Source organism: Lactuca virosa, chromosome 8 (genome assembly GCF_052849685.1).
Source record: "Lactuca virosa cultivar CGN04683 chromosome 8, Lactuca_virosa_CGN04683_v6, whole genome shotgun sequence".
NCBI lineage: Eukaryota > Viridiplantae > Streptophyta > Magnoliopsida > Asterales > Asteraceae > Lactuca > Lactuca virosa.
In genome coordinates this window covers 58,825,461-58,840,430 of record NC_136433.1, presented here as the reverse complement: position 1 = coordinate 58,840,430, position 14,970 = coordinate 58,825,461, and the positions used below count along the sequence as shown (strand labels likewise).

The 14,970-nt window shown below is 32.9% G+C and overlaps 1 protein-coding gene across 1 annotated transcript; it reads left to right on the top strand.

Annotated features, from left to right (window-relative positions):
* The first annotated feature begins 1,784 nt into the window (after positions 1 to 1,784).
* Positions 1,785 to 3,266, top strand: LOC145130393 (uncharacterized). The gene has a single exon (XM_079065200.1). The coding sequence runs from the start codon at positions 1,785 to 1,787 to the stop codon at positions 3,264 to 3,266; it is 1,482 nt and encodes a 493-aa protein (XP_078921326.1).
* Positions 3,267 to 14,970: the final 11,704 nt, after the last annotated feature.

Sequence of the window (14,970 nt, the reverse complement as noted above, 5' to 3'; positions counted from 1 at the left end):
ATGTTACGTTCATTGAAGACCATATTCATTTATGAATATTTTAAAATTCTTCATAAGTGCTTGCAATAGTATTTTTTTGTCAGACACAAAGAAAAATTTGTGTAATTTTGTTTTAAACTTTTATATTTGGTTCAATCGTAAGATGCATGGATTACGGCCGAGAAGTTTCGACTTCGACTTTCTTCTCACTGTTATTTTTTTATAAGATGGTATTGTGGCATGTCATTTCAAAAAAAAAAATATTCAATCAACGTAAACCGAAATAAATATAAAATAATTAAAATTAACAAGTATAAAATTTATGGAGGAAACTAAAAAAATACTTGGAGTAAAACTATAATAAGAATAAATGGAAAGGAATTAAAAGGATAAAACTATAAAATTAAATAATAATTATGGGATAAAATTAAGGAAAAAAGTAAAATCTTTAAAAAAGAATTATAGGTTATATTCGGTAATCTCCCTATCTAATAAACGAAAGTAATATGTCACGTGTCCCTTCAAAAACACTAATTTCATCCTAAGTTAAATACCTTTTTTACGCCTCTTTTATTTCATCTTCTATAACCACCTCATTATCATTATAACCACGTCATTATATTATAACACCTGTCCATGTCATTTTAAATTGGCATTTAAAATCAGCTTTTTATAGTATCTGAGCTGTATTAAAATTTAATGTGATATGTTTGAAATTGAGATCCGATTCAGTCATCCGATTTCATATTAAGGTATGATGATATATAAGGTATGATATAAATTGCAATTAATTTGATTTACTTTCTCCTTTTAATCGTATTCGGTTCTATATATACTTGAAAAATATTTAATGATCGTTTTAATCGACCTTTACGAAATACGACGCTCCGCAGGAAAGAAGGCCAACAAGTTCTGGGCGTACATATACATCTGCATGTGAAGCATCATGACGAATATTCGGATACGATGTTCATTACCGATATCCTTCTGTGATTCGACTACCTTTTCATCTTCCTGATCAACAACAAGTCATATATGCTGCAGACGATGATATTGACAATGTTCTTGAACAACCTTCAGTTGCTGCTTCTATGTTCACATCTTGGATGAAATGTAATAAAATTAATAAAGATGCACAAAAACTTACATATGTTGAATTTCCTACGAAGTTTGTTTGGAAACCTAATGGTAGGTTTTGGAAGCCAAGGAAAATTGGACGTTCAGTAGGAAGAATTCACTCAGTTTCACCCAAACTTGGCGAAGTCTACTTCTTACGGATTCTTTTAAATAAAGTGAAAGGTACAAAATCATTTGAAGAAATCCGTACAATAAATGGTGAAGAATTTCCTTCTTTTCGAGATGCATGTTGTGCTTTGGGCCTCTTAGATGACGACAAATAATATGCCGATGCAATTAAGGAAGCAAGTCATTCAGGAACTGGTTTTTATCTGCATTTCTTATTTGCTATGATGTTAATGTCTAATAGTTTGGGTAGACCAGAGTTTGTTTGGGAAAATACATGGCAACACTTGTCGGATGGTATTCTTTACAACCAACAACGTAGATTAAAGTCTCCAGGTATTATAATTTTCTATCATTATTTGTAAAAACGGATACTATATATTTTCAATATGCAGGGTATAATTTTTTTATTACCATTAAACTGTTTGATATTATATTCTTTTTGACATATTGTTCATTGTACTGGTTTATCACTCAATGAAGATCAACTTAAAAACCTGACTTTGTTCGAGATCGAACAAATTTTACTTCGTAACAACACCAGTATTAAAAATTATACAAAAATGCCTTACCCTGATGTTGATTATGTTTCTTCTTCAAACAAGCGCCTTATCACGGAGGAGTTAGACTATGACATACCGATTTTAAAGAAAGAGTTTGATCGTATGTTTATTGCATTAACAAACGAGCAACACAATATTTTTCTTGATATCATGACTACAGTCAAGGATAAGAAAGGAGGTGTGTTTTTTGTGTATGGATATGGTGGAACGGGTAAAACCTTTCTTTGGAAGACAATATCTGCAGCAATTAGATGTAATGGTGAGATAGTATTAAATGTTGCTTCAAGTGGTATTGCATCGTTATTATTGACTGGAGGAAGGACAACACACTCTCGGTTTATAATTCAGTTGAATCTTACAGAGGATTCTATTTGTACGATACCGACTAATAGTGAACTCGGCAAATTAGTAAGAAAAACCTCATTGATTATTTGGGATGAGGCACCTATGGTCCACAAGCATGCATTTGAAGCTTTAGATCGAACTCTGAAAGATGTATGTAGGTTTGACAAGTCTAGCAACTCAAATATTCCATTTGGAGGAAAATCGATTCTTTGTGGAAGAGACTTCAGACAAATTCTACCTGTTGTTCAAGGAGGTAGTAGACAAAACATCGTTAATGCTTCTTTAAGTTCTTCATATATATGGCAACAATGCAAAGTCCATAGATTAACGATAAACATGAGGCTAACCGTTGGAAGGGATCCATCTGATATTCGAGAAATAAAGGACTTTGCAAACTGGCTTTTGGACATAGGAGAAGGAAAAGTTGGTGGTTCGAACGATGGTGAAGCGATTATTGATGTTCCGGATGATATTCTCATTAATGATCCACATGATCCTATAGGTTCATTAATTGAGTTTGTATATCCTTCAATTTTGGAAAACTTCAACGTTACAGGTTATTTTCAAGAAAGAGCAATACTTGCTCCAAAAAATGAAGTTGTCCAACAAATAAATGATCGTTTGTTATCATTGTTTCCCGGAGACGATGTAGAATATTTAAGTTCAGATAGTCTTTGCCAATCTGAGTTTGTTCATGATCAGTTTGATGCCAATTTATACTCTCCAGAAGTTTTAAATGGTCTTAAAGTATCAGGTTTGCCAAATCACAAGTTAATTTTAATGGTCGGTGTTCCAGTTACGTTACTGAGAAATATTGATCAGAAAAATGGCTTATGTAACGGCACTAGGCTACAAGTCAAATCTTTGGGCAAACGTGTTATTGAGGCAGTTATCATATCTGGAAGTAATATTGGAAACCGAACTTTTATTCCAAGAATGTATTTAAGTCCTTCTGAAGAAAAAAAAATTCCCTTCAAATTTCAAAGAAGACAATTTTCATTGGTTGTATGCTTTGCAATGACAATTAATAAAAGTCAGGGCCAATCGTTATCGAAGGTTGGTCTGTATCTCAAAGATCCTGTTTTTTCACATGGACAGTTGTATGTTGCCTTATCTAGAGTTCAAAGTAGAGAATGATTGAAATTGTTAATTTTAGATAAGCATGGTAGACTTATAAACAAAACTTCCAATGTTGTGTATAAGGAAGCTTTTAGAAATTTATAAATACTTTGTAGTTTTTTAATTCAAACAATTATGGTTTTTTATTTATTTTTATTGCATTTCTTTTATATTTTATTTTTTATATATCAATGTCATTTATATTATTCATTGTGTTTCGCTTTAAGCTCTATTCAAATTTATATTATGTTTTATAAATCATTTACAATATACTTAAATTTATATTATGTTTTATAAATATATATTAATATTAATTTTAAATAATCATAAAAAGTTTTAAACAAACTTAACTTTTATTAATAATATAAATGTTTTATAAATTTTTTATCTGGTTCCATAAGTTGTAACCTAGTATTTAGTATTGCTATAATTGAAAAAGAATTAAAGAATTATTGAGGCTGTTAGGTCCACATGTCGACTACAGATTACGTAGGCGAAAGGCGGTTTACCGGGGAATCACATGTCTCGAGTTTCAAGGTTGTTCCAAGTTGCATTTTAAGTTTTTTACATATTTGATTGATTGACCTTTTAATTTTGGATTTATCGTGGTGCATATTTACATTAGACAATAAAATAAAGTAAATTACAGTTTTAGTTCAATGGTATACATTATTGATTTACATTGATTGACCTTTTAATTTTCTATATTTTTTGTCATTGTTTTGAATTTTGACATTATTGATTTTTATCGTCGGCAAAAAGAAAAAAAATATATATTAACATTAGCGTTTTCTATAATGGTACCAAAATATACGTTTCGAACAAGAAATGTATATAAGATGTAAGATATACAATTATAAAAAATCCAAATTATTTTATCCGAATAGTTCTTTCCAAGTTATGGACATAATAATTGGCCAAACATCTTCATTTTGTTTTCTTTAACCTGACAATTTTGTCTTTAGTTCTCAATTCTTGCTCATGTAATCACCTCACCGGACACATGTTTCGGGTATTTCTTGAAAGGAAGACTAAACAAAAAAAATGTGTCTTGTTGTAACAAGTTTGAATTTATGATGCTTAAAGTTTTAAAATTTGAGAGGTATAAACCTGGTAAATTACTCGGAATGAGGGACATAGATAGCTAACAACTATGGCAAGAGAGTTAAATATTAATATTAATATTAATATAAGTTTAAGCTAATTATGGCAATACGATAAATAATTAATGGGTAATTACTAATCTAGCCAAATTAATGAAGTGGTTAGCAATTTTTAGCCAAAAATTAGTAAATGTCCAAATATAGCCCACGAAACCGTGGGTTTCTATATTCGTTTACTGTTTCGCCAATTCGTCTATTGTTTCGTGTTTTTTATACTTTTTTTTTCATTTCTAAGAAACAAAACCGTAGGTTTTTTAAAACCTACGGTTTCCTCTCGATTTAGCTACGGTTTCCCAAACCGTAGCCTACGGTTTTGGGAAAAAAATACGTTTTTTTTTTTAAGTCTATTGTTTTGGGGTTTAATCTACTGTTTTGTCAAAAAAGCTACGGTTTTGGGGTTTAATCTACTGTTTTGTCAAAAAAAAATTCAGTACGGTTCATACAAAACCGTAGGTGTACAAGTCGACATTGCAATCTGTGCATTGGGCACTTGTACACCGTACGTTTCGTATGAAACCTACGGTTTTATATATTTTTTTTTTTGATTTTTTTCAAAAAAAACTTAACCCCATATACAAAACATACTCCTAATCACAAACACGGTAAAATTTTGATGAAAAGTAGACAAACCTGGTTGTTCTTCGGGTGTTCCATTGAGAGAAAAAAGTAGCAAAACCAACAAAAAAAATAGGAAAAATGACCTAATCTGAAAAATTTTACATTATATACTTTGGGCTAACGGGCCACGAAAAAGTAAACGGACCCGTGAAACAGTATCCCATTAGGGGAAAAGAGTAGTCTTAGGGGAAAAGAGTAGTCAACTGCGGAAAAGAGTAGTCAACTGTAGGTTGACTACTCTTTTGTAGGCTATTTTTGGCTAAGTGGTTTTTTTTACTATTTTTTGATAAGTAATTAAGGATTTTGGCTAGATTTGTATTTTCCCCAATAATTAAATATATTGACACCCCCTCCTTCGGGTCTAAAAGGATGCATGCTGCAAGAGTACAAGACAATAAACGAAAGTATGAAATGTTGGTGATTTTAGTGTTATAGAGACTTTTGTATAATTGTAACTAATATGTTAACTAAAACATTTATAACTTGTACTCTATCTTATATGCTTCGGAGTGTGTGGAGTCCACGTATTATGAGATCAAATTATAAGCGGGTACGAAGAAATAACGGTGGTCAAGGGCGTCACGTGCTCTTGCGTGGTCCTAAGGGAAGAGCCTGTGACGCCTGAATCCTAGTGGGTGATTATGGTAAAATGGAAAATCTCGTCAGTTTTGGAAACCATTGATCATGCCATTAATTTCTGGATTACTTGACTAATTCAGAAGACGGAAACCCTAATCGTAACCCTAATTGTCAAGTATAAATACAACTCTTCTCTTTGAGTCGTTATACCCTTTTTTTTCTCAGCTCTTCTTCTTCTCTGACAAACTCATAATTTTTCTAGCAATTTGGATTACATTTTTGTGCCTAGATTCGTAAATGCACCTTTGGGTTATCCTAGACTGAATTTCTTGTAATCTAGACATAGGGTGAAAATATCATTTCGGAAAGCGATCCTACGCGATCCATTGAGAATCTGGATTTCCACCATAAAACCTTCTAAACCGTAACATGAAACGAGTTTGTCTAACTAAATATATCAACAATCTGCACATAATAAGAAACATAAGGCAAATATATCAACAATTTGCATGAAATAAGAAACATCAGGCACCAAACTTCTTCCATGTTGAAGATAATGACGAGTAAAATAACAATCAATTTCAAAATGTGTGGTCCTCTCATGGCGAGCTGAATTTTGAGCAATATGCAATGCATTTTTATTGTCACAATGAAACGAAGTATGATGAGAAAAATCAATAATCATATTCGCAAGTAACGAACGTAACTAAAAAGGTCTCATAGGCAGTCAATGTCAATACACGATACCAACTCTTATGGAGGATTGTGAAACATAATATTGGTTCGTATTCTTCTATGGAATAAGATAAATGCCATGAAAGATATATACTCTATCAGTTCACTTAAGATCGATACAAATAAGCATCACCATAAGTTTGTACATGGTTGGACCTAGGAAAAAAAATAATGAGTGACAACCACCCCCCCCCCCCCCCCAATAATATATAAGAAGATAAAAAAATTGTAAATTATGGTTTCATTATATATGACAAATTAGTGTAGAGATTACAGTCGTGTTCGATACGTGGCTTTTAGGGCTTCTAGCTTTAAAAAACAAAAACTCGAAGAAAAAAAAAGTTTCATTTGGCAGTGGGAACTTCTAGCTTTTAGCTAAACCAAAATTATCAAATCCCAAAACTACTTTAAATAACATTTAACAAAAAGATATTTTATAATTTTACAAAATGACTTAATTACCCTTTTTTAAAACTTAATAACATGTTTTACATAAGTTATTTTATGTAATTTTATATGTTTCAAAAATTTTCATCTAGCTCCAGCTTCTAACTACCATCTAGTTTTTATGGAACACATCCTACAATTTTAAGTTGGCATATTCTTTCTTTCATTTTACTAAAGCGACTAATCACATTTTCAATCTTAGCATCCATAAGTGTTTCATTTTCTACGCTGCAAATCAAAGTGTCATTCATAAAATCTTCACTAATTTTATTACGCAAGTCGGTCTTCAATATTTTCTTTGCAGATAAACATCTTTCATTTGTTACGGTTGTGACGGACATAACCAAAGTTAGATTTAATAACCTATTGACCAAATGAAAAGAATGTTTCTTTGTTTCCACCATTAATCGAGAAAGGTTTGCAATCCCTTCAAGTTAGCAAAATTTTCATCATGTAGGAGAGAGTGATAACAAATATCAAGTTGACCAACAAGATGCACCTTTTTGGAATCATTAAAATCATCTTGGTATATTCCACTTAACTTCAACAACTTTGATTTATCAACCTAGAAAATGATTCATAATGACTCAAAGCCGCCATATTTTTTATCAATCCTGTGCTTACTTCACTTAATCGATCCCCAACTTTTTAATTTGCAAATCCAAATTTGTGTTAATAATCACAACTTTAAAGTGATTGACTAGTAATCTTGGTCATATAGTTTCTTGGAGTAACATAATATTATGACATTTTCACAATTTCAATAGTATGTTTTTAACAAAAAGAATATACCTTCTTCAAAATTGATTTGAAAACCATCATGATAAGATCTAATTTTTGGCCTAGGTCTATAGGAAAATTATTCAAATCAACACTTGTTAAAGTAGGTGTTGTAGTTGTAGAGGTAGTTTGTAGTCTTTGTGGAATTTCATCAAAGCCATTTCTTTTAGAATATTCTCCACCACTTTCATCGATACCAACTCTAATTTTTTTTTAAAAAATTACCAACAAAACCCTACAATTAAAGATTTCAAAAAATTAGTATATCTAAATATCCTAATTTCAATTTTATGCAACACAAGAAAGCATTATATATCTTTCAATTTTAATAACAACTAATTTTAACAACAACTAAACCTAAGCAAATAAACCTAATTGGTTTTTCAAGTGTTCAACAACACAAAAAATAAACCTAAAAAGCTAATACCTTATGATGTTACACCCCTTTTCCTATAATTCATTGTAGTTGCGTTTTGCTCCTTTGCGTGCAATCTATGGAAATTAATAAAGACGTCAGGAGCTATACCAGGGTTGCCCTCTGATATTTCTCTCTGATGCCTAAGTCAGATGGAGTTTGCATGAAGTTGAGTATAGCTAATGCATTAAGGAAAAGAGTGAGGCTTGCTTAACCTTAGGATATGTGTTTCTTTTGTATCTTTTTCTGGGAGATCGGGTTCATCCTTTTACCCGATTTTTCTCAAGATCCAGATGTATGAGTTATTATTTTGTACTACAATTGGTTTGTTTATTACCCGTATATGTACCTTGTTTTTTATAGAGTGCATATTTTCCGGTATATGCTAACTCGTGGTTATTAGCTGGCATGTATTGCATTGTACTTGGTAATGCATCTCTGTTCAGAACTGTGGGTATCAAATATATCCAGGTGAAGGATTGGGTCAATATATTTCGTTGATACCGACCCAGGTATACCATTACCTTACTTGTTTCATTCTTAAGGTCATGAGTGAAATCAAGATGTGAAGCAATGAAGGCGTCGTGTATTGAAATCGAGGCGGCATGGGAAATGTTTGTGCCTCATTGAAGTGTAGTAGGGGAAATAAAAAAACTAATAACATGAATGGCATGAAATATTCTTAAGCAAGTAACATTGAGATAAACCAAATACCCCTAATAGTATAGTACAATCCATGTACCGGCAAAGGAACACCATTAGACATAAATAATAACATTAGATACAAGATGGGTATCAACCATCATCTTGCCAATCAGGCATGTATTTTCAAAGAAATTAGATATGTATACTTTGATTCAGATAATAGATAATATTGTTTAGGAGCTGACGACCTCGATGCCGAAACTATTGTAAATTTCTCAATAGTTTTATAGCAAAACGATAAGAGAAATCATGTTTTAAGAATTTAATACCATGATAATTGTAACAATTGGTAAAAATTGGTCAGTGTTCGGCGGTCAAACCACTGCGAACCAATGTGTATTAATGACCAGTTGTTTGTAATTTCATGTTTATGGGATAATTAATGATTTTTATTTAAAAAATCTGATTTTTTTTCAAATTAATTCAATTTCAAACGTAATTTGTAAGCATAAACCGATTTTATTATATCAGAATGTTATTTTGTTAGAATTATATTCTGTAATTCTGTCAGAATGATATACAACTATGAACATAATATTATAAACACATATTATCAAGGCTAATAATTTTTAATGAATACAAATTTTATATAAGACGAAGTTTAATAGTTTAGAATAAGTAATTACATTCATTCTTAAAGAATACTACTATGAACATAAATTACATTCATTCTTGAAATCTCTTGCAAAAAAAATATCGGCATTCTTGAAAGAATCCTCATTCACTTTCTTGTTTCGTTTCTAGATGTCTTGTATATGTTTGACCTCTAAGCCACTTCAAAATATGCTAGCATTCTATGAGATTGACATTTTGTGAGATTGGCATTCTATTAGAATTGTATTCCATGAGAATGATTTTATACAAGGAGCTGCAAAAGGAGATAAACTTGAGGATGGTAAGTGATCCCTAGGTAAAACTTGAAACATCTAAAAAACATAAGAAACAAAAATCATGTTAAAACATCAGCCAATTGCAATACAACCCTTGCAAAATCATTCTTATGTGATTCTACCATAATCATTCTTATGTGATTATACCGGAAATACAATTCTGGCAGAATCATTCTTATGTGATTCTCCAAGATTATAATACTCTCTACACATTATTCAAATAGAAGAATACATTAGATACAAAATATTCTTAAAGAATGAAATAACTATTCTTAAAGAATGAAACAATTGAAGATAAGAATAAACACCCAATGATGAGGAAAGAAAGTCATTCTCACATAATTAGCTTAATTAGCTTAAAGGGAATACACTATAGAATGCATTCAAATTTCACAAAAATAAACTCATTTTAAAATACAAGAACCTCATTCTTTCCTAGCATATTTGAAATCATTTTCATAAAAATAGCAGCAACACTAACAGAACTATAGAAAAGGTTGTATAGAACTATAGAAAAGGTAAACATCAGATGCCTAGTCTGTTAGCAAGTTGTAGAAAGAGTTGTTATGACACTAAACCAAAAAACAATATCTTAAAACATTACCACATATGTTGTATAGAACTATAGAAAAGGTAAACATCAGATGCAATGTTGGCATTATGTCGAACACCTGGTGGGTGGAAGTTAAAATTTCACATTACACATAGGAGATTAACATGTCAAGATCCACATCAGATTCAACAACAAGGTAAACATCATGTGCAATTTCAGAAAGCAATTAGATTCAAGGTGAAAAATAAGAAATCAAATTCAAAACCAATCAATCGACTCAAGGTGCAAAATTAGAAACCAATTAACATCACATTCCAGACCCAAAATCGAAAACCAATTTAAAATTAGACGGAGTAAACGAAAAAAACAATCATACCTAACCAAAAAAGAAGACCGCATGAAATCGATACAGAGATGGACAAAAACACGTTGGAGAAGCACCCACCAGAAGAATGATTGCAGATGGACGGGAGAGCTGTGGAGGCGAGCTGAACGATGGAATTCATGAAAATCAGATAGGTCAGCAACAGATGGAGAACCTCGACACCTTGATTCCAATTCACATCGTCGACAATTGTGGCAAGAGGTTTCGACCACCTCTTTTGATCAGATGAAGTTCATTCGTCAATAAGAAAATGGGAGGAGGCAGAAATAGAATACGTATGATATGAGAGACTAGGTTAAATAGTTGGTCAAAGATATTTTTATGGTAATTTCCATGAATTAAGGGATTTTATTTTAATTATTGTAACGCCCGTGTTTCTAGGCTAGACATTAATGATAATGAAATAGTCTAGGTCAACCTTTGTAACTCATTTTGAGGAAATAAAGAGGAATTATATGAATTATGTGTTTTATGCTTAATTATTAGGATTTAATTAATTAAGAATAAAAATGAACGTCGAAAATAAATATTAGATAAAGCCGATATCTATTAAGAAAGTTTTAGTGATCGTGACAAGGATTCCGGATATATAAAGAATACCGAAATCCGAGTTATAACGAAGAAGTTATGACCTGTCGAAGTTTCGCGACAAAACCGGCACGGTGCCGAATGACGTAAAAAGTGAGTTTTTGATAAACTACTTTTTAGCCTTGGTGATCTAAATGAAAGTCTTAGTGTTCGTTAAACCGAGAGTATGTATAAAAAGAACGCCCAAATCTGACTTCGTATGAGGAAGTTATGATTTTTCTCAGTTTCAGCTTAGCAGTAGACAGCTAAAAATTCGAATTTTAGATCGAGTGATTTTTAGCCGACACGACCTAAAGGAGAATCGAAGGTCTCGTCAATAGTAGTACAATGGTAAAAAGAAAGACGAAAACGGACGTCGGATGAAGAAGTTATGAATTTTTAACGGATTTCCTGTCCCGGTCTGTTAAAAATAATAATATTAAAATTAAAGTCAAAATTAGCCGATGAAGTCTAAACGAAAGTTGTAGAGCATAATTTTATCTACGCGTGCATATAAAGAACGTCGAAAATGGAGTTCGTATGCGAAAGTTATGGATTTTAGAAGTTTGGGGCACAAAAATCGAGAAAAATCCCAAAATCCGAGAAATTTCGCATGGCACAGGTTCGGCCATGTAGCACCTGCGCATGCGAGACGTGTCACTGGACCATGGCATGACCGAAGCGAGCCACGTCGCCCTTCCCTTGCGAGCCGCCCCGTGTCCGTTCTTGCTGAGTCATCTGAATCGTGGCACGTCCGAAGACCGATGCGTGTTTGCTGACTCCTCGCATCCGAAGCCACTTGCCTCGCCTCGCATCGGACACCTGGCCTTCGCATCTGCTGCCGCGTGGAGTCTTCTCAGCCGTAGATCTTTGGACTCGCCCCTATAAATAGAAGGGTGCGAGACTTCCCGGGTATAATTTGGAAAATTGCCCTTTTTCACCCTAAATTCAATATTTCTTTCATTTCAACTTCCCCCAAAGCCCCAATATCATACCAAACCCCCGAAATACGTTCCAAAGTGCCCGAGAAGCCCGAGAAATTTATTTTTTCAGTTTGAAGCTCCACCCTTACAGGGCCCGGTTTTCAATAAAACATCCCGGGTTTGTCGAAAATGATTGTTTTAAGAGACGAGGTGTTGTCCTATCGTCGTCTTATCAAGTGAGTGTATAGTCATTTTCATCTTACACATAGATATGAAGTATTTTATATAAAACACATGCTATGTGAATATAGATTGTTTATTTATTTGAGATGGATGATGAATGAATGATTTATACAGGTTTTTAAATAAATTAAACTGTATATGTATTTTTATCTACAAATATGTTGGGTAAAACATGGGTAGATGAATTATATGATGTGTGATGAAATACAACTTGATGAGAGGTATCGATGTTTAAGATGATCTAGTCATCTAGTAGAGTATAGACAACGACCACAGACTATTCTAGATAGTCCAGTGGAACGTTAGCAGACTCGTAACCTGTAGGTATTTTTGAACTAAGTGTACATTATATGTTTTTGAACTATGTGTTCATCAGATATTTTTGAACTATGTGTTCATCCGATAAGTATCATGTACAAAGTTCTTCTTTTTTACACTATTACGTGTGGGGTACGGGAGCGTACGGGAGTACTTTATTAGTATTTTCCCTATACTTTTTATTTTGAAGAGCTTTGGAGTCTTCGTTTCTTTTATGAAGTGATCGGACGAGCTTCATGTGTCGGCGTTTCCTTTCACAAAGTAATTGAGGGAAATTTGTAAACTACCTAATGAAGTGTGTCGGTAATAGACCACTACTAGGTATGTTTGGGGTTATGATGTTGGATAGGATGAGTCTGGGGGTAAAATACCTCACGATATTCAGATCACTGCTAGGCAAAGTTCGATGCTGGATAGGGTGAGTCTGGGGGTAAAATACCTCACGGTATTCAGATCACTGCTAGGAAAAGTTCGATGCTGGATAGGGTGAGTCTGGGGGTAAAATACCTCACGATATTCGGACCACGGCTAGGCATTGTTATCGAGATAACTACCCCTGACTTAATTGTCTTGTGGTTCTTTCTTTTACGAACGAAGGTTCGTGGTGAAACTTATTTCATTTCCCTTATTTGATGTCTTTATCGATCCTCGTTTGCTGCTAGGGAATTTCCGAAGCAGTTTCGTCATTTTGTTGTTCATATCGATCCTTTAGGCTAGATCTTGTAAGATAATTGTATAGGATCAGTACGTGGGGATCGATGCTCGTTAATGCTTGTAGTATAAACCTCGGGTAGCGATGGACTTCGTGCCTATTCCTTAGGAAAATTCCTTAGGAATGAGTGGTAGATAATTCTTAGGGTAGATCCTTAAGAAATGAAGAAGATAATGGGAATGAGTAATTGGGTTAATTGTTTGATGATAAAACATAATAACTTTATTATTGTGGGTTGAAAATCCTATGTACTCACCAAGCTCCCAAGCCTGACCCACTCAGTTTGTTTGTATCACAGGTATCGATACGAAGTTACCTTACACTGAGAGATTAAAAGAGATGTAGATCACTAGTGTAAGTGAATGTAAGTTCTGTTTATGCTTATGTTTCTGTATTGACGATGACATCCCAATAGTTTAAATGAATAAAATACATTTCGTCGGAAATGATTTGATAATATAATTATCATGTTTTTATGGGAACAAATTCCGCAACATCTTTTAAAAGGATTACTCTGATTTTATTTTAAAAACATAAATTAAATCGGTCTTTTTTGACCGAGAAATTAGGGGATGTCACAATTATCATGCTAAAGTTACATAATTACCCCTATAACAATTTTTATTTATTTAATTATTCCTAAATTCCTATTGGCTCCTACATGCACACAATACTTGTTAGAAACATTTTAACCTCTCTCTCTCTCTCTCTCTCTATATATATATATATATATATATATATATATATATATATATATATATATATATATTATCATTTAAGTTTAAAAATACATCTGCTTCAAATTGAAGCTATCATTTTCTTTACAATGACTCTCTCAATCCTACTCTAGCTTCTCTCGCTCTACATCTCGTTCCTCCTGCAGTCAAAGAAGCTCAAACCCAAACACCCCTATTCCATTGCTGATCAAACACACGAAGGATCCACCATCATTGACGATTACTACACTAGGCTCTGATACCACTGATGGGTTTCGAGCAATACATCAATCCTATGGTGTACATACAAACCCTAATAGCTTTGGATCTAGTTTGTCTAATGAACATGCAATTGATAATCCAAAGACATAAACCCTAGATCTAATAAACTATAACTAAAATTAGGGTTTAGATCTTACCTTTGATTGTTATATAGCAATAACAATCAATCATTTGCTTCAGAAAGCTTAGTGCCTCAAGTGTTGCACCTCTAATGGAGTCACAAACACCACTAAGCAATTGGATGAAGGAGAGAAGAGAGAAGAGGCACCAAAAACGACTGGAAACCCTAATACAAGTGTTAGCCACGTTTTTGGTGCCCAAGGGTTCCTTATATACTTAGGCTATTAGGGTTATCCAACAAGGAAACCCTAATTTGACTGCTTAAGCCCTAAGCAGCCCATGGACCCCTTCTGGAACATGCCTTGGACGATTTCTAATGGGCTTCCCCATAGAATTCGTCCAACCTATTATTCCAAGGTGATCCATAGCCCAATTGCAATTATCCTATAATTACAATTCCAGTCCCCTAAGTTTAATTAATCTCTTTTAGCCATAGAATTAATTCTTTATTATATCTTGACTAATATTAATTAAACAATATGATTTCTCCTTTAATATTTTATTCTTATAATATATTAATAAATCATAATTAAACCTTTCTCTCCTTAATTCATCCTACATATTGCTATGG